The 27,379-nt window shown below is 36.4% G+C and overlaps 1 protein-coding gene and 1 long non-coding RNA gene across 2 annotated transcripts; both read right to left on the bottom strand.

Moving 5' to 3' along the window:
* Positions 1-10,652: 10,652 nt before the first annotated feature.
* On the bottom strand, positions 10,653-11,177 carry LOC143594524 (uncharacterized). Its single transcript, XR_013146348.1, has 3 exons — positions 11,055-11,177; positions 10,922-10,976; positions 10,653-10,854 (listed from the first exon to the last, which is right to left on the bottom strand). It is a non-coding gene; the product is annotated as an uncharacterized LOC143594524 (long non-coding RNA).
* A 9,426-nt stretch (positions 11,178-20,603) lies between these two features.
* On the bottom strand, positions 20,604-23,697 carry LOC143594522 (elongation factor G, mitochondrial-like). The gene is made up of 6 exons (XM_077073814.1): positions 23,624-23,697; positions 23,424-23,555; positions 23,028-23,382; positions 22,740-22,835; positions 22,560-22,648; positions 20,604-20,682 (listed from the first exon to the last, which is right to left on the bottom strand). Exons 1-6 carry the CDS (start codon positions 23,695-23,697, stop codon positions 20,652-20,654), a joined length of 777 nt encoding a protein of 258 aa, XP_076929929.1. The 3' UTR covers positions 20,604-20,651.
* Positions 23,698-27,379: the final 3,682 nt, after the last annotated feature.

Consider the following 27,379-nt stretch of genomic DNA (forward strand, 5'->3'; position numbering starts at 1 on the left):
GCAGACAATGGTGGTGGATGGTGGTGGCGGACGTGGGGTGGTGGTGGTCCTGGATGGTGATAGTGGTAGTGGTGGGTGTTGGTGGTGGATGGTTGCGGTGGAAGAAGGCGTGGTGGTAGAAAGCGATGGTAGATAGCGGTGATGGGTGGTGGGCAATGGTGGTAGACGGTGGTGGCGGCGGACGATGGTGGTGGACGATGGTGGTGGCGGACAGTGGGTGGTGGGGTGCGCGGTGGTGGTGGCAGATAGTGGGTGGGTGGTGGTGGTGATGGTGGACAGTGGATGTTGGTAGGGTGCGGTGTTTTAACATTCTGTAGATCTTATAAAATCTCAGAAGTTGATGGGCCAAGTCTGCACCAAGAAGAGCTTGCGCATACGTTTTTTAATAAAACATCTTTGAGAAAACAAGCAGTCTGCACATGGAAATGTATGCGCGTGATCTGCATGGCGCAGACAAAAGAGGTTGCACAGACGTTTTTCAGAAAAACAAACAACACCTAAGTTAACAATTACTTTATGAAAACATCATTTGAGCATGCTTAAAAAGAAACGTTTTTATGTACATATGTTCCAATAATCATGTCATATAAAAAAGTTATATCGGTTTTTATTAATGTCAAATATCGTCTTTTGGTCGCTGTCGGTCTCAATTAACAAATTGGTTGCTGACGGTCCCAACTTTTAATGTATTTGTTCCCAATGGTCCGCGACTAACATAATCCTAACGTCTTTAATTGCAGGTCGTCGGAAAAACGTTTCTGTTTGGAAAACTCACATTGTTTCCCGAAAAACTCTAATATTTTTGTCCCAAACATATTTGTAACTTTGTATCAGACCTTTAGGAATTTTTTTCTAGTAAAAGCCTTAACTATTGAGGTCGTCGGAACCCTAGAATCATCGTTGGAAATGGTTGGTGGTGGCCAGGGGTGGATCTACGGTGATATCGGGTGGTTCCTCGGAACCACCCGAGTTTTGAAATAATAGTGTAATTATATATAGAAAATAATAAAGAAACCACCTTATAAATTAGAAAGGAACCACCATAGAACCATTTGAAGTGCTTGTCCGTCTGGTAACATGTTGGTTTTGTAACCCGGAGGTCGAGGGATCGAATCTTGTTTTTGTTAAATTTTTTTTTACTAACTTACCCTAACATCAGTTAGGGTTTTAAACAAACACAAACACATAACCAGCACAAACAACACAGCGCCTCTCCACCCTTGACCTGATTTCAGCCGTTGACTCAGTCACTCCCGCACTCCTGCACCGTCACTCCGACCATCGCCATCGGCCGTCCCCGTCCTTTGTCAGCCGTCCCCTTACAGTCCTTACTCGAATCCTCTTAATCTCCCACTTTGAAGGTAAGTTTACATTTATAATTCTTGTTACATGTTAATTTTTCTTGACTTCTTGTTAAATGTTAATTGTTCTTAATTGTTAAGTGTTAAGAAGACCGGTATCACCAATTGTCATCATTATGTAGTTAATAATTTCAACACGGTTCTCGATATGCAAATTCAAGAGCTTGGAAGCCGCTTTAATTAGTTAACCACTAAATTGCTTACAAGTATGAGTTCATAGAGCCCGTCTTGTAATTTTAGTGCCTTTAGTAAAGTAAACTTGTTAAACTTGGCCGAGATGTATCCATGTGATTTTGATTTTAATGAAAAGGAGAAGCTTGTATATGAACTTGGCCACTACATTACAAACGTGAAAGAAGATAAGCGGTTTGCCAACTTGAGTGGCTTAGGTGATCTTGCTAAAATTATGGTGAAAACAAGATTACACATTAATTATCCGTTAGTGTAACGTTTAATAAAGTTGTCATTAGTTTTTCCGGTTGCAACGACAAGTGTTGAAAGATGTTTTTCTTCAATGAAGAATGTGAAAACGGATTTGCGTAATAGGATGGGTGATGAATACATGAACGATTCTTTCATTTCTTACATTGAAAGGGAATTCCTCCAACAACTTTCGGTTGAAGAAGTAATGCAACGATTTCAAAAGATGAAGACTCGTAGGGAACACCTATAAGCATTTTTTTAATTCGTAAAGACTATTGTATTGATATTATGTGTTTTTTAATTTCTAATGACAGTGTCTCTTTTATTATTTTATCGTATTTTTATTATGCAATGAACTTTTCCCGAACCATCGAACCGACCCGAACCTCAAACCGACCAGGAATTTTTTATACCCGACTCGGAGAAATTGAAAAATCTAATAGTAGTGCACCACCCGAAAAAAATTTCTGGATCCGCCACTGGTGGTGGCGGTGTTCGGGTTGTGTTGCCTGGAAAAAAATATGACTTTTCCGAACAAAAACGTTTTTCCGATGACCTTCAACTAACGCTGTTCCGTTAGTCGCGGACCGTTGGGAACATAACAACCAATACGTTAGTTGGGACCGACAACAATCAAAAGGAGATAGTCGGGAAGAATAAAAACCATTATACCTATAAAATAAATAACAAAGATAAACTCAACAAGTCTTGTTACTTATACTCGACAACGTACTTTCTTGATTTAATCGTATAAGAAGTTATGCCATTCTCAACTATGAATAAACAACGTTGCATTACAGAACCCACAAATCTATAAACGAGAACCTGAAGTTCTCAGAAAAGTACACTTTACACACAAACGACTTGTTTTAATAAATGAACCTTCCACGTAATCTCGAGATCATAGCACTCAGCATCTCTATGCATAACTACCCGTTCTCAAAGACCTAAGGAGGGAGAACCTCATCATCCAGGATGTGGCTTCGCAAAATACCCTAAGCTCATACCATGTCTTTTATTTTTTCTAGCCGTGGAGCAAAATAAAAAGCTCCTTCATCATTAGACAAGATCAACTGATACTAGCACATTTTCTGAAGCGAATGTGGCTACCGTACATGGTGATGAAGGAGAGAATAAAGAGGATGCAATCCTAGAAGAGGCCATATGCGACTAGGGAGAACCATGATCAAAACCTAATATAGGTGGTATAAACCAAAATAGATTGAGTTGGTCATTTCCGACTAGGAGAAGTAAACGTATGGTAAAGTTGTAAATTGACCTATCATGCTACTATATGATACGATAGAACTCAAATAAAGGCATACATTTTTCCCATGCAAGTCTGGAAGCTTCATAAGAGCTATCACAGATATGGGATACCAATGCCTGGTATGATACAAACTAATATTACAAATAAGCATACATTAAGTCAATTGTCTCGACAGAGAAAGACACTAAATGGTACTACTTCATGTTTCGATAGCATATTGTAAGAGGAGAATTCACTCTACCCAATTGAGAGAGATTTGTATAATATATATTGACCATATTTACAATACAAAAGAGGAAAATAATAAATACATTGAATACACAATATTTGCCATAATCATGATTGAGAGCAATTAGTGGAATTGCTATCTATTATCCTCTCTCAAGCGAGACGGTGGTGAACAAACATGAAGTAATGTCCGAAAGTGTTCGAATTGCGGTCTCGATAGACTTTTGGTGAAAATGTCGGCCAGTTGAAGCTTGGCAGGAACAAAGCGAGTATGAAGTTTCCCGGACATAACGAGCTCACGAACAAAGTGATAATCTAAATCGATGTGTTTGGCCCGTTTATGAGAAATGGGATTTTGGCTCATGAATAATGCACTACGGTTTTCACAAAGCAATGTAGGTCTATCTGGTGGAAGAGCATGAAGCTCACGTAACAAGTGAGTGATCCAGATGATTTCCGCGCCAGTATTGGCCATAGCCCGATTTTCCGACTCGCAGCTGGACTTTGAGACGATGGGTTGTTTCTTTGCACTCCATGAAACAAGATTACCCCCTAAAAATTGAACAACCATAAGTCGATCGTCGTGTTTCAATGCAACGAGCCCAATCCGCATCAGAGTAACCCAAAATAGTAGTATGCTTAGGTTGTTGAAAAACAAGACCATGCGATATTGTTCCTTTCACATAACAGAGTATGCGTTTAACGAGGTGAAAGTGATGGTCTGTAGGAGCATGTAAGAATTGACATGCTTGGTTAACGGCATAAGAAAGATCGGGTCAGGTGATGGTTAAATATTGTAAGGCACCAACAATTGAACGATAAAAGGTAGGATTGGAGTATGGTCTGCCGGTGGATGTGAACGAGTCAGTAGTTGCAAGGGGTGTGGGGACGGGCTTTGCATCGAGGAGCCCGGCACGGTTAAGAATGTCATGCGCATATTTCGCTTGACTAAAAAACAACCTATCATCCGTTTGAACAACCTCCAAACCCAATAAATAGTTTAACGACCCCAAATCCTTAATAGCAAACTCATTGTTTAACTAGTTGATGAAGTTGGCAAGCATAACGGGTTTATTGTTGGTGAGGATAAGATCATCCACATAAACAAGGAGGTACATCAGACAATCTCCTTGATTGAAAACGAACAATGACGTGTCAGCCCGGCCACACGTAAAACCATAAGTGACCAGAAATGAGCTTAACCGTTGAAACCATGCTCGCGGTGCCTGTTTTAATCCATAGAGGGCTTTATTTAGTTTACACACATAATAAGGAAGCTTGGAATCAATGAAACCTGGTGGTTGTTCCATGTAAACGGTTTCAGTTAAAGAGCCGTTTAAAAAGGTGTTATTTACGTCTAGTTGATGGAGAAGCCAATTGTTGATAACAACCAAGGATACTACTATACGAACAGTTGAAGCTTTTACAACCGGGCTGAAAGTGTGAGAAAAATCAAGTTCCGGAAGTTGAGTAAAACTTTGTGCGACAAGTCGAGCTTTATGCCGATCAATCTAGCCATCAGAGTGATATTTGGTACGAAAAACTCATTTGGAGCCGACTATATTAGCCATTGCAGGTCGAGGTACTAAGCTCCACGTATGGTTTCACTGAAGAGCATTGATTTCTTCTTGCATTGCATGCATCCAATGAGGGCTTTTGGAAGCGGCTCGAAAACCTTTAGGGTCTGAGGCAGCGAGCAAAGCAACATGAAGACTATTTTGCATAGCCTGAGCAAGCATGGCACGGTGTTTGGGGTTAGGTTTAACGGTACCGACCTTGGAACGAGTGACCAAAGGATGGGTTGGAGGTGGTTGTGGTGAATCGATGTGAGTAGTCGGTCGTTGAGGATGGGGCTGAGATAGTCTGGTGATCGGTTGTTAAAGGGGGATGTGGTGAGGAAGGTGTGGCAATGGTTGGAGAGGAAGGTGATGTGGTGGCAGGTAAATTAGAATTTGGGGAATGTGTGTGGAGTGTTTGAGTTGGAGCTGCATGGGAAGGAGTACCATGCATGTGGGAATCATGTTTACATAAAGTGCATGGGGATGTAGTTTGGTTGGAGATAGTAGGTGAAGAGGTGGGTTGGAGAGGGTGACAATTAGATGAAGTAGTATTAATGGGATAATTCTCTTGGTAGGTGGACAGTAATAAACTAGTCAAATCAGAATTGGAAGAATGGGGCTGAAATGGAAACGAGGTTTCATCAAATCGAGCATGACGAATGACATACATGCGACAGGTGTTCGGGTCTAAGCACTTGTATCCTTTATATTGAATTGCATAGCCCATGAAGACACAAGGAATGCTTTTAAGAGCTAGTTTATGTGGTGCATAATCACGAAGATATGGATAAACACGACACCCAAAAACACGAAAGTTTGTGTAGGTTGGTGTTGTAGAAAATAACATTTCAAAAGGTGATTTATTGTGTAGGACACCAGACGGTAAACGATTTATGTTATAAGCGGCGGTGCTAAATGCCTCAACCCAATAAGTAGCCGGAACATGAGCATGAAAAAGCATGGCAAGTCCCGTTTCTACTATATGAGGGTGTTTCCTCTCAGCTCGACCATTTTGAGGAGATGTGTAAGGACAAGATAATCGATGAAAAGTGCCATTTTCATCAAAAATTCGAACGTGTTGATTTACGAATTCGGTACCGCCGTCACTTTGAAAAACTTTAACTTTCCTTGAAAATTGTGTTTGCACAAAACATAAGAAAGTGGACAAGATGGAATAAAAACCGTCCTTTGTTTTAACCGGATAAAGCCAAGAAAACCCGAATGATCATCAACAAATACAACATAATATATATAGCCATCAACACTCACAATGGGTGAAGGACACCAGAAATCACATTGCACAAGGTCCAAGGGATTTGATGCTCGTTTGTTATTTAAATCAAAAGGCATTTTGTGAGCCTTTGCAAGTTGGCACGGAGAACAAATATTAGGTTTAGGCAAAATGGAAGTAGATGACAAACAACCAAAACCTTTTAAAATAGAAATAGTATCAAAGGAAAATTGTCCTAAACGATAATGCCAAAGTTCAAAAGAGGATTTATTGGAAGAAAGTGAAGCAACAAAAGCAAGATTCCCATCCCGAAGCACATAAAGACCATTTTCACACCGACCTTGAGCAAAGGGTTGGCTTGTTTTCCGATCCTGAATAGTAAAAAAAGGTTGGGAAAATAAGACATCAACGGGATAATCGGTGGTTAGTTGACTTATGGATAAAAGATTCTTGGTTAATTTGGGAACAACCAAGACGTTTTTTAAAGATAAGTGCTTATTAATCGAGAATTGACTCGTATGAGAAATAGGTAATGAATTTCCATTACCAGAAGCCACTATAGAGTTACCCGTATATGGAGCGGTTGTATGAAGATGACCTGTAGAGTTAGCCATGTGCTCAGTGGCTCCAGAGTCGGCTAGCCAATCTGGGGCACCTGTGGTAACGTGGCACTGATCTTGAAAAGCTTGAGCGAGACCCTCATTTGTATTGAAGGCATAAGCAAATTAAGATAAGCGGGAACACTTATATGCAAAGTGTCCATAATTTCTGCACAATTGACATTGAGGTGGTCGACGAGGGCCGCGAGAGAAAGATTGAGAACCGGAACCACGGGAGAAGGAATTAGACTTGGGTTTATTTGTAGACTGAGCTGAACCCGAACCATGATTACGATGTTGATTTGCTGTGAATGCAACAGGGGCTGGTGTGGGTGGGTGAAGGGTTTGCAGAAACTGTTCCTGACTTTCTGCTTTGGTGACTAGTTCCAAAAAAGAAAGCGAGGATAGGTTGGTGCGAACTGCAGTTGAAAATTTTTCAAAAGTGGATCCAAGCCCACATAGGTACCATATTGTCCCGAAAAGAAAGCGGCCAACTGGTCACATATTGCCTTGAATTTCCGACTAAACTCGGTAATAGAACCCGAGCCTTTAGTGAGTTGCCTAAGGCTATCATGTAAAAGGTGCGTTCTTTCAATAGATGTGTTGCCATAGGCAACTTCGAGGGCTGACCAGATTTCACGAGCAGTTTTGAGACTGAGCACTTTGGCCATTGCCTCCTCCGTAAGGGAGGAATTGATGATGAGAACGGCCCGTTGATCAGCTTCTAACCATTCTCCATATTTAGGGTTGACAGAATCCTTGCCATCAGATGCAATGATGGTCGTAGGAGGTTTGATAGTGCCATCAATATGACCTGTTAAGAGAAAAGAGGGAATTTGATTGTGCCAATAGAGATAATTGGTTGAGGGGCATCATATGGAGGATGGTTGACATAGGAATGGTGCTATATATCATTAGAGGAGGAAGCCATGAGGAGATGGATGAAAGGGGGATGATGACCAGGGTGGGAGTTAGGGTTTTGGAAAGGGAGGAGGAGAAATGATCGTCTTTTGGCGTGATACCATGTAAGAGGAGAATTCACTCTACTCAATTGGGAGAAATTTGTATAATATATATTGACCATATTTACAATACAAAAAAGGAAAATAATAAATACATTGAATACACAATATTTGCCATAATCGTGATTGAGAGCAATTAGTGGAATTGCTATCTATTACATATCAAATACCCATGAAGGATCAACATCTTACCGATGGGTACCAAACTTATGATAAATAATGCCCTGTATTCTAGTAAATCCAAAAACTTCACAAGTATAAAAAATATTCGGATAAACGGTTCACATTGAAAATATGACAAAATATTATATCGAATACTTTCTAAATATATATAAAAATATGATCATATTGCAAAATTAAAGATTTTATTGTACTAGAATATATTGCATAATATCAAATGTCGTAAGTAATCAAAAGTTACTACCGAAGTATAATATGACTAAATAGGTCATCTACCAAACATTAAGATATGATGAATAATCGGAGGTGCTAACAGACAACCCTTAAGATCTAAAAGTCTCACTACCACAACACTTATCTCGTGGAGGACCCATAAAACTTTCTTACAGGGACGGTTCTCAGTTAACCAGTAGTTGGCTTAACGTCGGAGCTCAAACTACCCAGGTTTGCAGACGTCAGGGCGCCATAACCCCGAAAATAGAATTAGAGGTTGCAAGTTGTGTTTTGGTGTTGAGCACATGGTTGCAAATTGCACTTAACTCTAAATTTTATCGTACCTCTTCTTCTTTTCTCCGCAACAAAATAACATTACGAAGAACATGAAAGCTTCGTCATGTCTCCAGCCGGAAAACTCCGGTGATATATTCACCCCTCTAATTATGTCGATGGGGGCGCCGTGTCAATTTTATGACGCCGGTATAAATATTTCTTGAGGTTCGGACAACACTAGATCGTATATATATACTTGAATAAAAAATATTCATGGGTGCAAACGACCCCATCGGGATCAACTAGGTCCGCCTGTCTCTTTCCCGTGGGTTGCTGTTGTAGAGATTCTAGTTCCTAGTGAGACTGTAAGAGCATACATGTATGGTCAAAACTTATTCAACATAATATAATCATTTATCATAAATTAACTACCTACCTCTAACATTTCATTATCATTCCAATCATGAAGCTGCTCAGATTCCAACACTTTTGATGCTATATAACTGGCATGGTGACTATTTGTAATATCAGTACGTATTATTATTAGTGTTACGATCTCTTTTTAACCACCCGCTTTTTCGTGATGGTGATACCTTTTGAGTGGTTTCTTCAGTATCAACCGAATTTGGCCTTTGTGGATATATTCTTCGATTATATGAACCACTAAAGTGCCTTTTAGAGAGGGATGTTTCTCAAAATCTAATATGGCATTGTAAGTAGGGATGTAAAAGGACCGAACTGGACCGGACGAGACCTTGTTTGGGTTCGTCCGTTAAGCTTTTGTCTGACAAACAGACGGTTCACGAACACTTTACCGAACGAAAATTCGTGTCCGTGTCCATTCATTGAGGAATTGAGTTTGTCCGTGTCTGTTCGTTAATATTGTAAACGGACAAACGAACACTAATGGACCCTAATGGACACTAAGACTGTTCTCTATGGTGGGGAGCATCGAAGCCTCTCCACAGTGTCACATGAGCACCGGGGGCATCGAAGCCCAACCTATAATGCCCCGCTGTGGTTTAAAGCTCATTGGGCGCCCCATTATATATATATATATATATATATATATATATATATATATAATGAGACATGAGAAAACTAAGACACCTATTTTTTAAGTAGTTTACAACTTATAAAGAATAATGTACACCTTCTATAGCATGTAAGATATGGACAAACTTGTCTATTAAAAAATAAGTATGAAAATAGTTACAATATTGTCCCCTCAACTTTTATAAATTTAAAAAAATTGTTACAACTTTAAGCCTTTATCTTTACCCATGTATTCCTTTTGATTTTAATTGTAACCAACTTCACACCAGCGATTTTCCAACAACCGTAATTTTTTCATACGTTAATATATATATTTTTTAAATTTGCACCATAAAAATAAGCATTTTATTGTCTTTAATTTGGGTATGGTATTGCTATAGTTTTTTTCAAATAAAAAAAATTAACATGTTACGTATGGACGTTCACAATTCAGTAGAAACGGTTTATAAGTTAAACCGTGAGCCAAACCGTTGGTTTGAGTTTTTGTCATTGAAAACCAAAATTGAACCGTCGAAACTTAAAACTGAATCGTTACTAATATTTTGGTTTCACGCATTGAGCTTCAATAATAAGTTTACAATCCGGTCCGGTTTTATACGGCCTATTTTTTTTTTGTATAAACCGTAAACCGAACTTTTTGCTATGCTTTGAACATTCATAAACCAGCTAATCAAAAGTGGTGATTGGTTTAAATGTTTTCAAGGTTTCAAACGAACCTTGAACATTCGAAACTGTTACATGATTACTAAGATTTTTGTTCTCGCCGCATCGCGCGGGCACCCGTCTAGTACATATGTATGTGTGTGTGTGCGTGTGTGTGAGAGAGAGAGAGAGAGAGGGCCCACCAAAATTACCCAAGCGCGCCCATAAGCCCCAATGATGCCCTGGATAGCGCCCATAGTGACCTGTATAATGGACAAACGAACGCATAGACATTAATGGACACTACCGAACAAACGAACGCTAATGGACAAACATACACAACTCTAATAAACAAACGAACTTAAACGATTACATATTAATTTCAAAAAGTATAATAATTACCAGACGTTACCTAACATTCACGAACACTATTGAACGAACGCGGTCTCTGTCCGTGTTCGTCCACTAAGCTTACCGAACGAAACTTTTTTATTCATGTCCGGTTCGTTTATTAAACGAACGAACATAAATGAACTTGTTGGGACGCCCGGTTTGTTTACGCTGCTAATTATAAGACAGATGGTCTCCAGGTTTTGTTACATGGCAAAGTGTCAGCGAGGCACTCTCGTACGGATGAGAATCTCCTGCTCTCTAAGTCGGCGTTGGAATTTTTCAAGGCGTCTTTGAATTCTCAGAAGGCTTGCTGCTTTCTGTGACAAGACAGAATTCAAGAGTGTCGTATAATTATGAATAAGACTTCCTGGTTCATCAACTTCTGCCACCATTGTCATTTCCTAGTTTCAAAATTATATCAGTACCACAGTTGAAAGTAACAGTTAGATGTAAAGTATCACTAATTACCTCACGCACCATCTCCATTGTATTTTCAATTGGTTTCGATAAAAACTTCTTTTTCCTAGAAAAAGTACGTACAGTCAGCTAGCATAATATAAATCATTTAGACCATCTCCACAGCAGGAAAATAAAAACATACAGTGGTTTGCCACCCCTCGACAGCGATTAAGAGCTTTTTGCTCATAACTTGGAGCGCATCCTCCTTCGTTGTGCGTTGCAAGTGTCCTTTTGATCGTTTCATAATGTCTAATTTATACTCAGTACTTGGCACTACTTGTTCCCAATTTGCATCTGAATCTGATAATGGTTGATTGTCATCCTCTTTTTGTTCCACCTGTAGAAGAACATAACAATTAATATTAGACTTCGATCCAGTGACTGATATGGAATATTATCTTCTTACATTAAACATAATTTTATTGTGGCTGACGATCACCTATTTTCCATAAAAGTTTAAAACATAAAAAAAGAAATTCAGAGGATTGGATATTAATTACAGTACATAATGATGTACATGAATAATTTAAATTTATTTGACATCAATCTTACTTTCTCCAAGGGCCGGAATTCGATGCCTTCTACTTCTATGAGATCATATGAATCAAGGAAGCCTTCAAACAGAAACTGAAGATTCACAATTTTGTTGTCACAGGTAAACTTACACAATTCAGCCATCCACCATCTATCATCTCTCTCATACGCAAGGAGTGAAGTTGAAGCTTCCGGATCCCCTTGTATATTGAGTTTAAGGAAAAGATAATCCCCTTGTATTTTGTATTTGAGTAAAAGAGGTCGGCAATTTCCCACCTCATGGTTGCCTGCATTTATAAATGTAAACACAAGGTTCACCGAATATGTGATTCCAGGTGACAAAAATTGAGTTTCTACACGTGTTTTGAATCTCCCATCATTGGAATAATAGACGCCTTCTGGAAATCTGCGTGAATAGTACGTAGAAACAAATGATACATTGCTTTATACCTATCAAATATATATCTCAAAAGCCATTTACAGATAGGTCACCTTGAATCTTTATTAGGCCAGGCTGCAGCCTTGAATTGTGAACCCAAACATTCTGCAATAGATATCATCTCACAATGTTCTCCTTTCTTATTTAATGAAAACCACTGTATGTCAATTATATAAATTCAAACAAGTTAGTCCTCCATGTTAAAATGATAACATCTTTTTTTTTCTTTAATTACTATTTTTCTTGCTTTATTTGAACATAAAGGACTCGGTTGTTATGTGTGATGGTAACAATGGCATGTAAGTTTCTACAATATTGACATAGCAACTAATTACCGTTTTGCCCTTGTTAAGGAGGACCCCTTTGAACAGAAATTTCATCAATTCAGTTGCGGTTCTGTAGCTCAGAGGAGGTTCTGTTGTCTTCGCTATCTCTTTGTAGTAAGCACTTTGTACGTTCCAATTACCTATAAAGTCTTGATTTTTGAGTAACTTGTGAATTTCGAGTGCAGTCTCAAGCTTTACCACAACAACAGCCATCTCAGGCCGATCTTCACGAGATTCTTTCAAACATTGATATGCTGTGTTGGAAAACATTTCTAAAACAATCTCATCCATTGGTTGAATGGCCAGATCTTTGAAGATTATATCATCTAACGTCTTCTGTTCATAACATTCTTTCCATGTGGGCACTAAATTATGTTGAACAGAATCATTTCTATATGTATAGCATATAGTGTGCCACATAAAACTTCAACTAACACCACACCGAGAGAGTATACATCTGACTCTTTCGTTAGGGTGTTTGTCTTCGCATACTGTGGATCGCAGTACCCCAGGGTGCCTGCTGCTAAGTTGATAACAGTCGATTGCAACTCATTAGCAGGGCCCATCGTAGAGAACCCAAAGTCGGCAACTTTAGCGTTCCAGTGATCATCAAGTAGGATGTTGCTGCTTTTTACATCACAGTGGATAAGTCTTTGGTGTGTCCCCCTTGGATCATGAAGGTGTCGTAGTCCCTTGGCAGAGTCAAGGCATATCTTGATACGTTTTGACCACGTGAGATCACCGGATCCTAAACGTTCGTCAAGGCTTCCACGGGATGCAAGCTGGTACACAAGAATCATCTCATCTCCTTGGTAACAAAATCCAAGGAGAGAGATAAGATTCTCATGCTTGTAACGAGAGAGCGTATCGATCTCTTTCATAAACTCAGCTTCTCCTTGTCCATGACTACGATCCAGACGCTTAATAGCGACCATGCTCCGCCTGCGAGAGTGAGACACAAACAATTCTCCTTTATAAACTTTCCCAAAACCACCACCTCCAATACAGTTGTTATGATCATCGAAGTTGTTGGTGGCATTTTTAATCTCTTCCAGTTCGATTTTAAGATGCGGAAACTGCTGCAAGAATCGTTCCATATCTGTGATTTAAATCAAGCAATTCCAAGTACACAGCTTGATCAGAATAACGAACACAGAAGTTTTTGTAATATCTTTAATTAACAACAGGAAATTTAAAGATGGTTAAGAAGGAATTGAAGGACACGCAAGATTAATTAGTTGTGATCAGTGGAACGGAACAAGGCTAAGGATTAATTTGCAGTGGACTGAGAGATGGTTAAGAATAAAGAGATTGATCTGTTGTGCCAGTTCAATAAAAATCAATGCCTTTATACAGGATTAAAAAGACGATAAACTAGGTTCGATAATTGCAATTATTAATTAACTATATACAAAATGCAATTAGGTGAATCACATAACATAGTCAGACACAACCTCAATTGCATTTCCAACATGTAATGGGACAAGATCACATGATTTCATCCAAAAAAAAAGAAGGTTAATTCCTTCAATAATTAATTATTACATTTCATTGATAAAAAAAATAATATATAATCGAACTTACCTCAAATGATTTCATTACAAAATTGCTTAATTCCAGCTAGCTAATAGACTAAACAAATTGTGACATCATTTCATGGATGGTTATCGTCGTCACTTTAGTTGACCTTAGGATGTAATGGCTATAATGCCCTCATCACATACATAGTTCATTTCAGGACTGTGTATAAATTAAAATATAAGTTCAAGTTGTTATACCAAAAGTCTTTATAAAAATCACGAAAACAGCCATTTGAAATATTTTTACTTGGGTTATGCCGGGGTCCAAGCAATCTCATGTGCTGACTTTATCAGATGAAGTTAATTAAGATGTGATGCCCAAAGTCAACCATTTGTTTCTACCAGCCCAGATGCCCTGATCACATCATTGAATATAAAAATATTAACTAAGCCACGTGGAGTCGAGTCCGGGGAAATCAAGATAAACTGGTACCGGATGGGAACACCGCCCACGTGGACAGTTTTCAACGGATTTCGTGGACTTTTCCTTGGTTTCCCGTAAAACGTTAGTAAACAAAGAAAAAAATGGAGAAGTCGGGACACTTCTATGGGTTTTCATCTGGGAAAAGGTGAGAACACCGCCAGAAAATGGAGGAATCAAGACTACTTTGTGTGCTCTTAAGCCTAAAAATTATGTGGGTGGTTATCATGCCCTAATCACATGATTGCACATAAAAACGTGGCTGTTCCAAACCTGTGAAGATGTTTAAAAGTATTCCCAAACTCATTTATACCTTAATGGGACGGGTATTACGGGTCCCAAACGTTTGGGTTCGGGGTTTTTCATTAGGCTCGGATTTCGTTGCCATCCGTAGGTTTATGCCCTCGTCATAATGTGGAGATCATAATACTACATACAATACATATTAAAATCGCCGTTTTTTAGTTTGTTCCCCTTTTATTTGTTTATGTGTATTTGACTGTGAAGATTGATAAAATCATAAAACACAAGGGCTTGTTGTGCTTGTTGTTGCTTGAATGCATAAGCTGTGAAAATGGTGGGCCGTTCATGTGTTCCAAACTCATATGGCCCAATCCCTTGTTTCGGTTTCGGGCCTCTGCTGCCATACTTTCTTCTTTTAGTTGTCTTTTCCTTTCTTGATTTCTTTTTATTTTATGTTTTATTATAAATGAAACATTAATCATAAAGTACTTTATGCACCATTTAATATTATGACTTTTTAAAACTTATTACGTGATTTTTTCGTAGTTACGTTTAAGTGTGTAGAGCTGATTCGTCATCGCGACGAACCGAACACGTGCCGATATATTTTGGTCATACTATGGCTATACTTCTTGACTTTTCATTTTTCTGTTGTCATAGTGTAGGTACGAATCAAATCAATACCAACTAAGTTCTCACGGTATCACCGTATCACAAGGGTGCTAAATATAATATTAATAATAATTAATAATAACTTATATATATTCATTATAACCAATTAAATTAAACATTTAACCTTTGATCACAAATTAAACAATTTAGTAATCAAATGTTACTTCCAGAGAAAGAAAATATAATCCGGCCTAGAATAATGCTATATAGGTGATGATGAAGCTAATAAAGTGGTGAATCATGCCACCTGTTCACAGTATGATACGTGTCAGCTGCCTTCATCCGAGCTGGCTAACCTTGTGTCCTTATCTATTTCCTAAAACTCTCCTTAAAATGCACCATCTTTTGCTTTTGCTTTTGCTCATCATCACCCATTGCAAACTCTAGTTTGAATATACATTTCGTTTCTGACATGGAATCACAATTGCACCGCACTTACGCCCATGATCAATATGACGATCGTCTCCATCCCGCCGGTAATCATGCATATATACAAGCCATAATATTATACTCCTATTTGATTATTTTCAATAATTATTTAGTTAGTTTGATCAATTAATGTATATATATTAATTGCAGGTACTGTAGTAGTAAACCAAGATGAACCAGATACTGGTAAGTTGCTTAATTATTTCTGTTTGCGTATATTTCTTAAGTAATCAATCACCATTTTCTTTATGAACAACTTTGGCAGTGAATGATTCTGCGGTGGTTAGGAGTGGTTTGGCGGAACCCACCGTTATGGGTACACCGGTTTTAGCCGAGGATATGTACGCCACTCGAGTAAACCCGCCGATGAGGTACGACGAGGAGATAAATTACGCACCACCGCCACCGTTCACCAACCTCCTGCCGCCTCATGGTGGCCAATATGCATCTGGTGGAGATGTAGTATATAGGGAGCCATTTAAGGGTGGTTTTGAGGATGACATATATGACGCACCACCTCCACTGTCAACCGGTTATGAAAATCCGCCTCCTGTTGGCCATAATAATTATAGCTATGGTCAAGATGTAAATAAGGAACCTGTTAAGGGCAGTGAGGGGAGTGGAGTTTATGTAACTCACCCAGGAGGCGACCACGTCTATGCGAATGAAGATCAACATTCGAATACGTTCAATGGAGGTACAAACACGTTTTCATAGTTTTGAATGATTATTATTATTATCATTAAAAACCGTTGGTTACAAAAAAGAATCGTATAAATTTTTTACAGGTGAAAAACAAGTAGGGATCACAGGAGTCTTGCACTCCTTTGACAAAATGAAGGTTTTCGACGAACATGACACCAACCCAAAACCCACGCAAACCGAACCTGCGGTGTACACAGGATCTCATGATCAATTTGCACCTGAACCGCCACTAGCCGCAAACCCATCCAACCCGAACAGTAGCTACTCCCAAAGAATATCGTCCGCAACTTCAGCTATAGCCGACAAAGTTAAGGACACCATAGTCTCTAAGCTAAGTTCTTCCACTGAAAAAAAAACCGATTCTGGTACCACATCACCTAAAACAAGTACCAAGTCATCGTTTCAGACCGCGTTTTCACATAAAGTTGCGGATACATTGTCGAGCACATTGGGTCCGGTTTATGAGAAAGTAACGTCGAAAATGCAGGGAACCGGACATGAAGAGGCTGCAGGAAGTCCGGGTAAGGGAGTTACTGTGAAGGAATTTTTGGTTGATACGTTTAAGCCTGGGGACGATGATAAAGTGTTGTCGGAGGCGATAACGCATGCTTTTCACCGGGGTAAAGGGAACCAGCCGACGCAGGAGACTACTACGACTACTTAGGGTATGCGTGGATGTTGTTTTTGTGTTGTGATGTTATCTTGGTTTTTGTTGGATGATTTGGTGATGATATATATGGTGTGTGTTATGCAGTGGTTAAAGAGGAAGGAGAAAGAAGGCTGCAAGAATCCAGGAATTGAGTTGCAAAAGTGGATGTTTTGGGTTTGGATCTATATATGTATTTCTGAGTGTTGTTTGTGGTACTGGTGGTATGATATTATGTTAAAAAGAATTTCTATATATATATATGGTTTACAATAAACGGGATACGTTTGTGACTGCTGTTACTAAAGTTTTTGATCGATATGGGCAAATTTTTGGTTGATAAAAAAAAAACATAGAATTGAACACCTTCCAGTGCGATGTAACATTATTCAGTATTCGTTCTTTAATATGGGCCGGTAAGAGTTTGGGACCTCCTTCCAAACCACCTCAGCCCCCGGTTAATTGAAAGTTAACTAAATAGATAGGCTAATAAAGTCTTGCACCCACCCAATAGCCAACAGAGGCCTCCGTAGCCGGAATATTGAACAGTCGTCAAAATTAATGCGTTACATACAAAAAGGAAGTATGTCTTACTAGTAGAAAAAAGAGTTTTTGACGCCGTCGATATTTTTTTCTTTTGACTTTAAGATTACGTCTAAAAAGGTTTCTTAACATCCATAAATTCTATTATAAGATTTCGTCTAAAAAGGTTTCTTAACATCCATAAAAATCTATTATGTAAAAAACCCACGTCTAAAGCTATAAATCCATGTCAAATAATATAAAACCTATTTTTAGCCACGGTTTTTATACAAACCATGTCTAGACTCCTTTTTAACAAACCATGTCTAAACTCTCCTTTTTATATTAACAGTAAGTACATTATAACAATGACAACAAATATTTTATTCATAACTTAACTAAATCATATTTACTAACATATATTTAAATTTAAACAACAAATATTTTATTCATAACTTAACTAAATTATATTTACTAACATATTTTTTAATTTAAACTTGCTTAGTTTAAAATACATAGTTATGGATAGAATTTAATGATTTTAAATTTCAATCCATAAATTTTGGATTATACATTTCAAATTTAGTAAAACTCAAAAATCTTAAAATTTGGTTTATTACGTAGAAAAAAAAATATATTTTATAAAAGAAATAATAGAAATACTATGTGAAATAAAGAGGCGATAAACAATCAATTCGTATATAAGTAGGTCAAAACTATTAGTCATGGTTATTTTAATAGGGGTCAGTTCCTAGGTAGGGGTCAGTTCCTAGGTAGGGGTGTCGACTTGGCAGGTTAACCAGTTGATGGGTTTCGAGTTAGCGGGTTAGCATGTTGAGATTCTTCAACCCTAACCTAACCCATATTTATATTCATGTCTGGTCGTGTCGACCCATTAAAATTTGTGTCGTGTTCGGGTTGTGTTTCGGGTAAACCCGCTTTACTTTTATATACGAATATGAGTAATATTTATTAACTTAGTAATAAATTAAATAATTAATTACTCTTATTCATATAAAACTTATTAATAATTTTTTATAACCCTAATTGTTTTTATGTATTTATCTCTCATTCTCAATTAACAAACATAGGTTCACATACTTAGCTCAAGAAAAAAACGAACAAAAAAAATAACCAAAGAATACACGGTTAGAACTAATAAAATAAAATTGTTACTAAGTAAAAGTGGACAAAAGTAGTGTAAAAGAAATTACTTTACTTTTAAAAAGTTAATTGATATATAAAAAATTAACAAACTAAGTATTTAAGTTTAAACTTTAAAACATCCTATCTAAATAAAAAATACCAACTATTTCTAAAGTTGTTACACGAGTTAACAGGTCAACCTACTTTTTAACGTGTCAGGTTCGGATTGACCTGTTTTTAAACGTGTCGGGTTCGGGTTGACCCGTTTAAGAAAACGGGTCGTGTCAGCCGACCCAAAACTATATTTGTTCGTGTAGGGTTTCGGGTCGTGTCAGGAATTGACACCCCTATTCCTTGGTCATAAGAATATCATTAAATGAGTTCAGTTTGGGTCATGTCTTGTGAGTGTGATCCTTTTGCTCTTTACATAAACATGGAAAGACCCGAACTTATAAAACCCGGTTATTTACAATAGGGTTGGTTCGGGTGTCCTGATAACACACGAAACAGGTCCAGGTATGTAAATATTACTGAAAAAGTTCGGATAAAACTTCAAATGTTGTATTCATATAGTTTTTTATAGATTTATTAATTGTAAAATTTTGCTTATCATTATTTATATATTATGAATCCATAAGGTATATTATTATATTAAATTCAAACTTTTTTGTTTTTTAAATCCCCGTGTATCACACAAGGTCTAACATATGTCACAATCAATTCAAACCTAAACTAAGTCTTTAATACTAAACTAGTATTTGAGCCCGCGCGTTGCAACGGGAATTCGATGGCATCGGTACAGTTCGTGATTGTACCATAGTTAGCTAGTTAACTGTAGGTTAAATTGAAAATGGTGTAATCATTCATCTCTAATCTTTGTTCCAGTGTCTCACGAAAAAACAGAAAAGAAAAGATGGAAGCAAGACTACCAAGTACCAAATGTGGAGAGTTTTGATGTAGAAACAAAACTAATATTTTGATTACTCGAAAAAGAACGAGGCAATATAGACAAAAATGCAAACAGGCTATACCAACCCTGTGATGCATGTTCATTCTTTTATACGATTACAAGAAAAAAGATGCGTATTCGAAAGAAAACAAAAATAACCTTTCCATTTACATCGTGTAAAATGTATATTTAGATCAATTACAAAAAGTTTTCTAGCTAGCTTTTGGTCGTTGTTTTAACTATAAGTTTATTTAAGTAAATAATGGTATCATACTCCAACTTTTTAAGAATAACCTTCTTTGTAAGCAGTGAAGGGATTGCTCCTCTATTTCTCATGGTAATGGCATCGCAAACGTTTGCAAACTTTAGTGCATCCGTCAGCTTCTTACCGTAAAAATAAGATCAGTTATATTGGCAAGATTGGGTCAAAATAAGTTTGGACATAAATGAGTCAAGTAGGATGACCCGCAAAAATATTTTGTCCTTTCATTACAATTATCAAAAAACATCAAACAAAAAAGGTGCCAAGTTTTTAAAGTTACCGTAAACGACCAAGGATTTGAAGCCAAACTACTTAGTAGCCCACCAACAAAAGCATTCACCAGACCTGTTGAGTCCACCATAATCCCTCTTTAAAATCAGTGTTACTGACCAGGACAAAATAAAAGTTCATATAAATAATTCATATAAATAATTCATATAAAATTGAAGGAATAAGGATGTAATACAATACACTATGGAAGTAGATACAATACCTTTTTGAAATGCACCATAAAACTGAAAGCAATCAAGACAAATAACACCACAAACCTGATGCAACACAAGTCACAAAATCTTATTTTAATAGAACTTTTTAGTAATTAAACATAAACTTGTTTCTAAATGAAAGAAAAAGGCTTACATCATCATTTCATCATGTTAAAAACTATAATGTTGAATCCCTTGATGTTAAAGTGTTAGCCCCTTCATCTACATCAGGCCTACACGCCTTGAACAGATCCCATTTAACCATTATATGCATTAATAAAAGAAAATGAATATTCTATTCATTTTTAATTTATTATGTAACTTTTGAGTTTTTACCTACTGATTTTAAGGGCTTCCTGAAGATTCAAAATTCTGATCATTCAATTTCGGGGTACCATTAGACGAGCGCTCCTACAAAATAATAATGAAACAAGTTTAGAAATAAACAATAACATGAAAAAATATTATATAAAGTAACATCACAATCCCCAGAGAGTAGAGACTTCTTGTAATAAATAATATAGAAAGGGTTAGAGATTCATCAATGCATACATATGATAAACAATCAAAACTTTACAGAAATTTATTATATTACAACATTGCCTCAAGCATTGGGATACCAACAACATATCCTCTTGATGCAAACCCTGCTAATGCATGTAATGCCATCTCTACTGATTGTGCAATACCCATTAACAACTTCAGCTGATTATATTATATCATGAATATGCATCCATTATGCACAGAAAAATGGCAATTATACTACACATTTATAGAAATTTGAATGTTTGACATATACTTTTGACACAGATCCCACTAATGCAGGTTGTGCCCTCTCGATCTACTGAACGTGCAATAACCTATTAACAACTTCAGCTCATTGTATTCTATCATGAATATATCAATTATGCACAGAAACATGACCACTATACTATATTATTTATTATTACAAATAAATAATTACTTTAGATTCAAAAACCTCCAAATAGCCTGTTTTGCAATAATACAAGTTTGTGAGATTCGGTATTCGTAAAACTATATTTTTTTTCTCAATATATAGACCTTATTTCGGACACATTTAATGGCTATAAGAAAATGAGGGAAAAAACCCGGCCCATTTAATTTCACGGGCTCCATTACCTTATTCTATAAAAAGCCGTTATGATGATGTTATCAAGTTAATGAATGGTGCTATTTTTCTGTGACCAGAGCTGTTTATATCAGCCACCATATGACAAAAGAAATTCATGAGGACCTTATACTACAAACCTTCCACCTTCCATAACTATAATCTAATAACCAACACAAAATACCTTATTTATATTCTCAAAATGGCGTGTTTAGGGTCTAGGGATTTTTGTGGTTCGGTTACGGTTATGGTTTGTGTCACCCGAATAAACGAACCATATTTATGGTGTTGGTTGAATGATTAAGCTTGATAGATTATTAGTTAAAAAATCTTTAACTAATGGTAAACTTAGACCTCAATATATATAACATTTGTTTGAAACTTTTATTTTTGTTAAACTAAATCTGTATTGACAAAAAATGGAGCCCAATGGTCCACAAGTTACCAAAACTATTTTGCATATTAACCGATACCCGATATCCGAAAATGATATTAAGTGAACAGACTTAGAAACGAAATTAACAGTTTTTTTAAAAGTATAAATTTAATATATGTAATAAAAGTTAAAAGTAATAGGCTCACGAACCAGCTCGAGTTCCATAAGTGAACCCCGCGCTCGTTTATGAAACATGCTTATTTTTAGGCTCAGGCTAGTTTAAGCTTGACTGGGTTGAGCTTTTAGCGAGCCGATCTCGAGTAGCTAAGTGATAAACGGATATAAAACTTTAACAGGTGGCATTTAAATCATCATCATCATCATCATCATCGTACTCAGTAAATCCCACCAATAGCAAAGCTATGGTAGGGTCTGTGGAGGGTAAGATTTAGACAACCTTACCTCTACCCCGTAGGAATAGAGAGGCTGCTTCCAGTGAGACCCTCGGCTCGATAGTAGTTTTGCATCAAGCCTTGGGCATAAGGCACATAACACTCAACCATTGGGACACCCGCCGATTGTTGCATGTACCTTTGTCTTTCGGCCATCAACGCCACCACATGATGCCTGATTAACCTTCCGCCACTTTTAATGTTATGTTCACGAAATTAGTAAAATAACGTCAAAGTTAGTGCAAGTTCACTTTTGCCCATCTGAGGGCCCACATATATACATTATATGCGCGCATTGCAACCAGAGTGTTGGCGTTTAATGAATGTTTACCTCAAATAAGTCAGCTGGCCAAACTGGCGTTCTTCAAGTTTGAAAGCTAATGCGACCATATGTCTAGCTGGCGTTCCCGATAACTTAACCTGCAATAGTCCAATTGATGAAAAAAGTTAGTTACATATTAAGGCTGTTTAAATATATAAAAATTCTTTCAGATTACTGAATAGTGAATACTTTCTCTTCTTTCTTTGACCGGTCAAGGGCAAAATTGTCAACTTCAAGTGGAGACGGTAGATAATGAAGAACACCATCAAGAAGTGGTTGTACTCCCTAATTAAAGAAAATTAAAAGAAAACAATTGGGTTCATACTTATGTCAAAAAACACTTAAAATGTACTTTAGCTAAATCAGTCACGCTAGGCTACTTTAATTACTTTACATGGTTAAAATATTAAATTTTCACTTGTAGAAAACAAGACATGAATATAATCAAAAGCCAATCTACAAAGAAAGTATGTTTACCTTGTTCTTAAACGCACTACCCATAAATAGTGGTATAAATTTCCTTGCTATAGTCGCCCGCCGAATAGCAGCATGTTCAACAATAAACCATAGAATTACAACATCTATAGTAATTAGTGTAAAACCTTTTTGTTTCAAAAAATTAAGTTTGTATATAATCCAGCATACCGCAAGATCAGCAGATGAAGTAGGTTCATCACTGAGGAACAATTCAGCGAGTTCATCATCAACATCAGAAACCGCTTCAATTAACTCGCGTCTCTTTTCTGCAGCCATTGCTTGCATATCATATGGAATTTCTTCTGTCACAACTTTTTCACTGCCAAATATACAAATAATATTGGCAACATTCTTGCTACAAATATACGTATAGTTCACAGCTTGTCACAAGATTACAAAATGAACCCGCTAGAACCATAATAAGAATACGCCTTTTGTTGCACAAGATCTATAAGACTCTGAAAATCCTCTTCCAATCCAATTGGAATTTGCACTGCCGCATTGTGATGTCTAAGCTTTTTTCCTAGCCTTAATTATCATGAAATTAAACATTAACATCAGTTGAATGATGGTGTTATGATGATGAAAGACTATACCTGATTAAGAACCCTCCATGGATCTGCTCCCATTCAATCAAGTTTGTTGATAAAAGCAACCCTAGGGACCTCATATCGTCTCATTTGTATATATTCTAAAAATTTCTTTATTGTTTCAACCTGTCACACAATATCATTGTTTCAATGAGTCAAACAATATCATAAGCAATTCATATTTAAATTTTATATATCATTCACCTGTTCAACAAGAAATTCACTCCCAAAAAAGTCTGCCATTTGTGGATCATAAAAAGCTATTATATTATTCCAATAGTAATTCAAGGAATATGAAGTGTTATCTAATGTATACAAGTTTTATCAATTGGACTCAAACTTGTGGACCATTTCAAGTGCCAATTTACAATTACAGCTTCAAAATATACAGTGTATCTTGAATTAGGGATTTACCAAAAACCAAATTGAGTATACGAGCAAGAAACCAAAGAGATATGGATATCAATTTTCAATTAGGGTTTTAGCAACAATCAAAAACCAAATCAGAATCGGTAGACAATCTAAAATCGGAGAAAAGGACTGGTGATGCGATTAGAGGTGGGGGCTGAGACGAAGAATCAGCAATGAACGGTTTGTAGTATAAGAAAATTGGCAATAATGATGTGATATTGATTGCAATTAAAGTCACCTCTGAGTTAATATCGTCTGAGATGAGTTCAAAGGTCGCCGGAGAGGGACGATTGTAGAACATTTAATTTAACGGTTTAATTACTATTGTATAGGTAATATAGATACAGATAACAATAGCATATAGGCTGCGGGTATGTTTGGTTACTCACTGGTCCAAGCCACATCACGCTGACACATTTGAACACTATCATGCCCATAACCATCTCTCTAGTGATATGACCCAAATAAGTATGGTCATTCCCGTTATTTGAAGGGGTGCTGCCCCATCCACCGGCCAATTTTTTTTTGTTTTTCTTTTCTTTTTATCTAACGATTTTAGTATTATTTAAATAATGTTTTCTACAGACTGTGTATTACATGTAGAGGTAACCAAACTGGTCAGGCCTGCGAGACCTGATCTGGACCCGTTTAGTTGTATCCTTAGAATCCGGAAACCGGTCTTATTATAAGTAACTGGGTCTGATCGTTTTGGTCTAACGGGTTACACAATCTTCTACTAATATATATTTTAATATAAACTTCCTTAAATTTTCCATGTTTAAAATTCATAATTATGACTTTAAATGATATTAAATGTTTAAATTTTGGATTATACATTCCAAATTAATAAAATTTTGAAATCTTAAGATTTGGTGTTTTGTTTTGTGGAGTGGAAAATAAATATTTTATAAAAAAAAATAATATAAAGACTATACTATGTGAAATAAAGGAGCAGGAGATAGTTACGAAAAAATAAATAGAGAGTCGGTAAATATTCACTCTTTCAAAACCTTAGCTAAATAACCAGTTCATTCTAGCAGTTTTCGCATGTTCATCTTCTCCATTTCTTCCTCTGTTCGAGCCCAAAAAAACCCACCAAAAACATATTTCCGATTCATCTACACTCAGAATTCGTTGCAATCCAGCCTTAATTTCGGTTTCACCAAATTCCTCTGTCACACCCTAACCTACGGCGGAAATGTCGGGGCGTGAGATGATTGATCACAACTCTCAAGGTACTATCATGCAATATTTAAAATCACATTATCTATTAATCAATTTCAAATATTCCAACAAGATTCGAATAAACAAATACAACAATCCATAAATAAAACGAATAAGACAAAATCCAAATTTAATCTTGATATCTTCTTTCTAGCATAATAAAGCTTAAGTTTCTTCAAAAGATCAAAACAATCAAATCATACGATGAACTGCATATGCGTTGAAAATACAAATAGGTTTTATCAACGCGAGGTTGAGTGAGTAAAACACCAGTTATGTGAGATATATATATAAAGAAAAATGAAAATTGTTCCTGTGAGATAAACAGTTAAGCCATAGCACATAAACAAATCAACCAAACAATAAAGATAGGGCTAAACCATTGCCATATAAATGGACATTGTTTACCAAGCTAGGGTTATACCATTGCAATAAAAATGGGCATTGGTTACCAAAGATAGTCATATGATCATACTATAAATGATGAGCCTTTCCGAAATGCGTTCAAATAAAGCAAGTAAGCAAATAGAAAGTTAGGCAATTACTGATATACACACAAGGATAAACAGTTGCGGTTGAGTACTATATAATATAAAAATATCTAGTTACACATATATGTCCTCAAAAGATAAAATAAGTAAAAGAGGGGAGTGAGATACTACCTTAATAAATAAGCAAACGAGAATAACAAGATAATAAGAATGAAGGCGGTGATTCAAACGTTGATGATAAAGCCCAATAAAAGATTAAATGCGGAAACCAACATAAGAAATTGACGGGTAGAATAGGGTTTGAGAGTTTGATGATCAATTATTAATTTTCTAAATATATATTATTTAGACTTATTATTTATTAAATCTTTTAATTTATTCAACAATATATTTTATTATGTAATAATACTTTTTATTATGTAATAATACTTGTTTAATAAATATATAAAAAAAATATAAAATACATCTCTATAATATAAATATTAATTAGTTAGTTAAATCATTTAAATAGATCTACATAATACATATTCATAAGAAGTTAATATACTTAATCAATTAAATCTTAAGTATTTAAACAAGTTTTAATGCATTTATATATATATATATATATATATATATAAGGGTTCAAATAAAAAACAATTGTTTTGTTAGAAGTGTGAGAAGACTTTAAAATAAAGTAAACCACCTAAATAGGACACTATATCATGTAAATAAGAAACTATACAACTTTTGAAAACTACCAATCTCAACCACTAGATCCAATATCCATGGGTCTACATCTATTCTTATGTTTCTCATAAAACTATAGTTATTTACATTAACCGTACCCATATATATATATATGTTTATACACACACATATATATACAAACACATATAAGGTTGTTAATAACGATGTGTAAAAACACAAGCAACATTGTCGGTTTTTAGATAAATATAATTTATTTACCGTTTATTATGATTATTACTAATTAATATGATCAAATAAACCACAATTTCCAAATATAACCAAAAAACGGGGTGGCTGGGTTTCGAACCCATGACCAGCCACTCCAGAAATTTAACACAACCACCCTAGCCAACTGGGCTAAGGTGTTATGTGTTTAAAACATGAAAATGATAAAACTTAAACAAGGCATACGCGAACCAGATCATGTGAACCCTAGATTGATCAATCGGCCAAATCGTTATACGTTTGGCCGATTAACCTTAGGGTTAATGCAATTTGCGTAAAGACGATCCGGATTGTATAAACAATTACCTAATATGGTGTTTGAATGTTGGTTAAACAACCCTATAAACGGATAGCCAAGGAACCGATTAAAACACTATGCAGCAGGTAAGATTAGGTGATGCAGGTAAAATTAATTGAGTTATAATGATGGTTAGCTGGGTTATTCATAAACGGGCTAAGTCGGTTCGTTATATATGTAAATACGTATCATCACTGATCTAATTTCCTAATTCTAAGTGTCAGTAAGGCCGCATAAGGTAAGATGTACAATGATCCCAAATAAATTCCAAGCTAAACGCGAAAATTGTGGCCCAAGAATATTCATCGGGTCACGGATCGCAAAATGGGTATAATAATAGGTTAACGGGTTTAGGGAAAAAAAAAGAATATAATAATGTATATG

This window comes from Bidens hawaiensis, unplaced genomic scaffold (genome assembly GCF_021521415.1).
Source record: "Bidens hawaiensis isolate Kalapana, Puna unplaced genomic scaffold, B.hawaiensis_p1.1 tig00043780_1, whole genome shotgun sequence".
Taxonomy (NCBI): Eukaryota; Viridiplantae; Streptophyta; class Magnoliopsida; order Asterales; family Asteraceae; genus Bidens; species Bidens hawaiensis.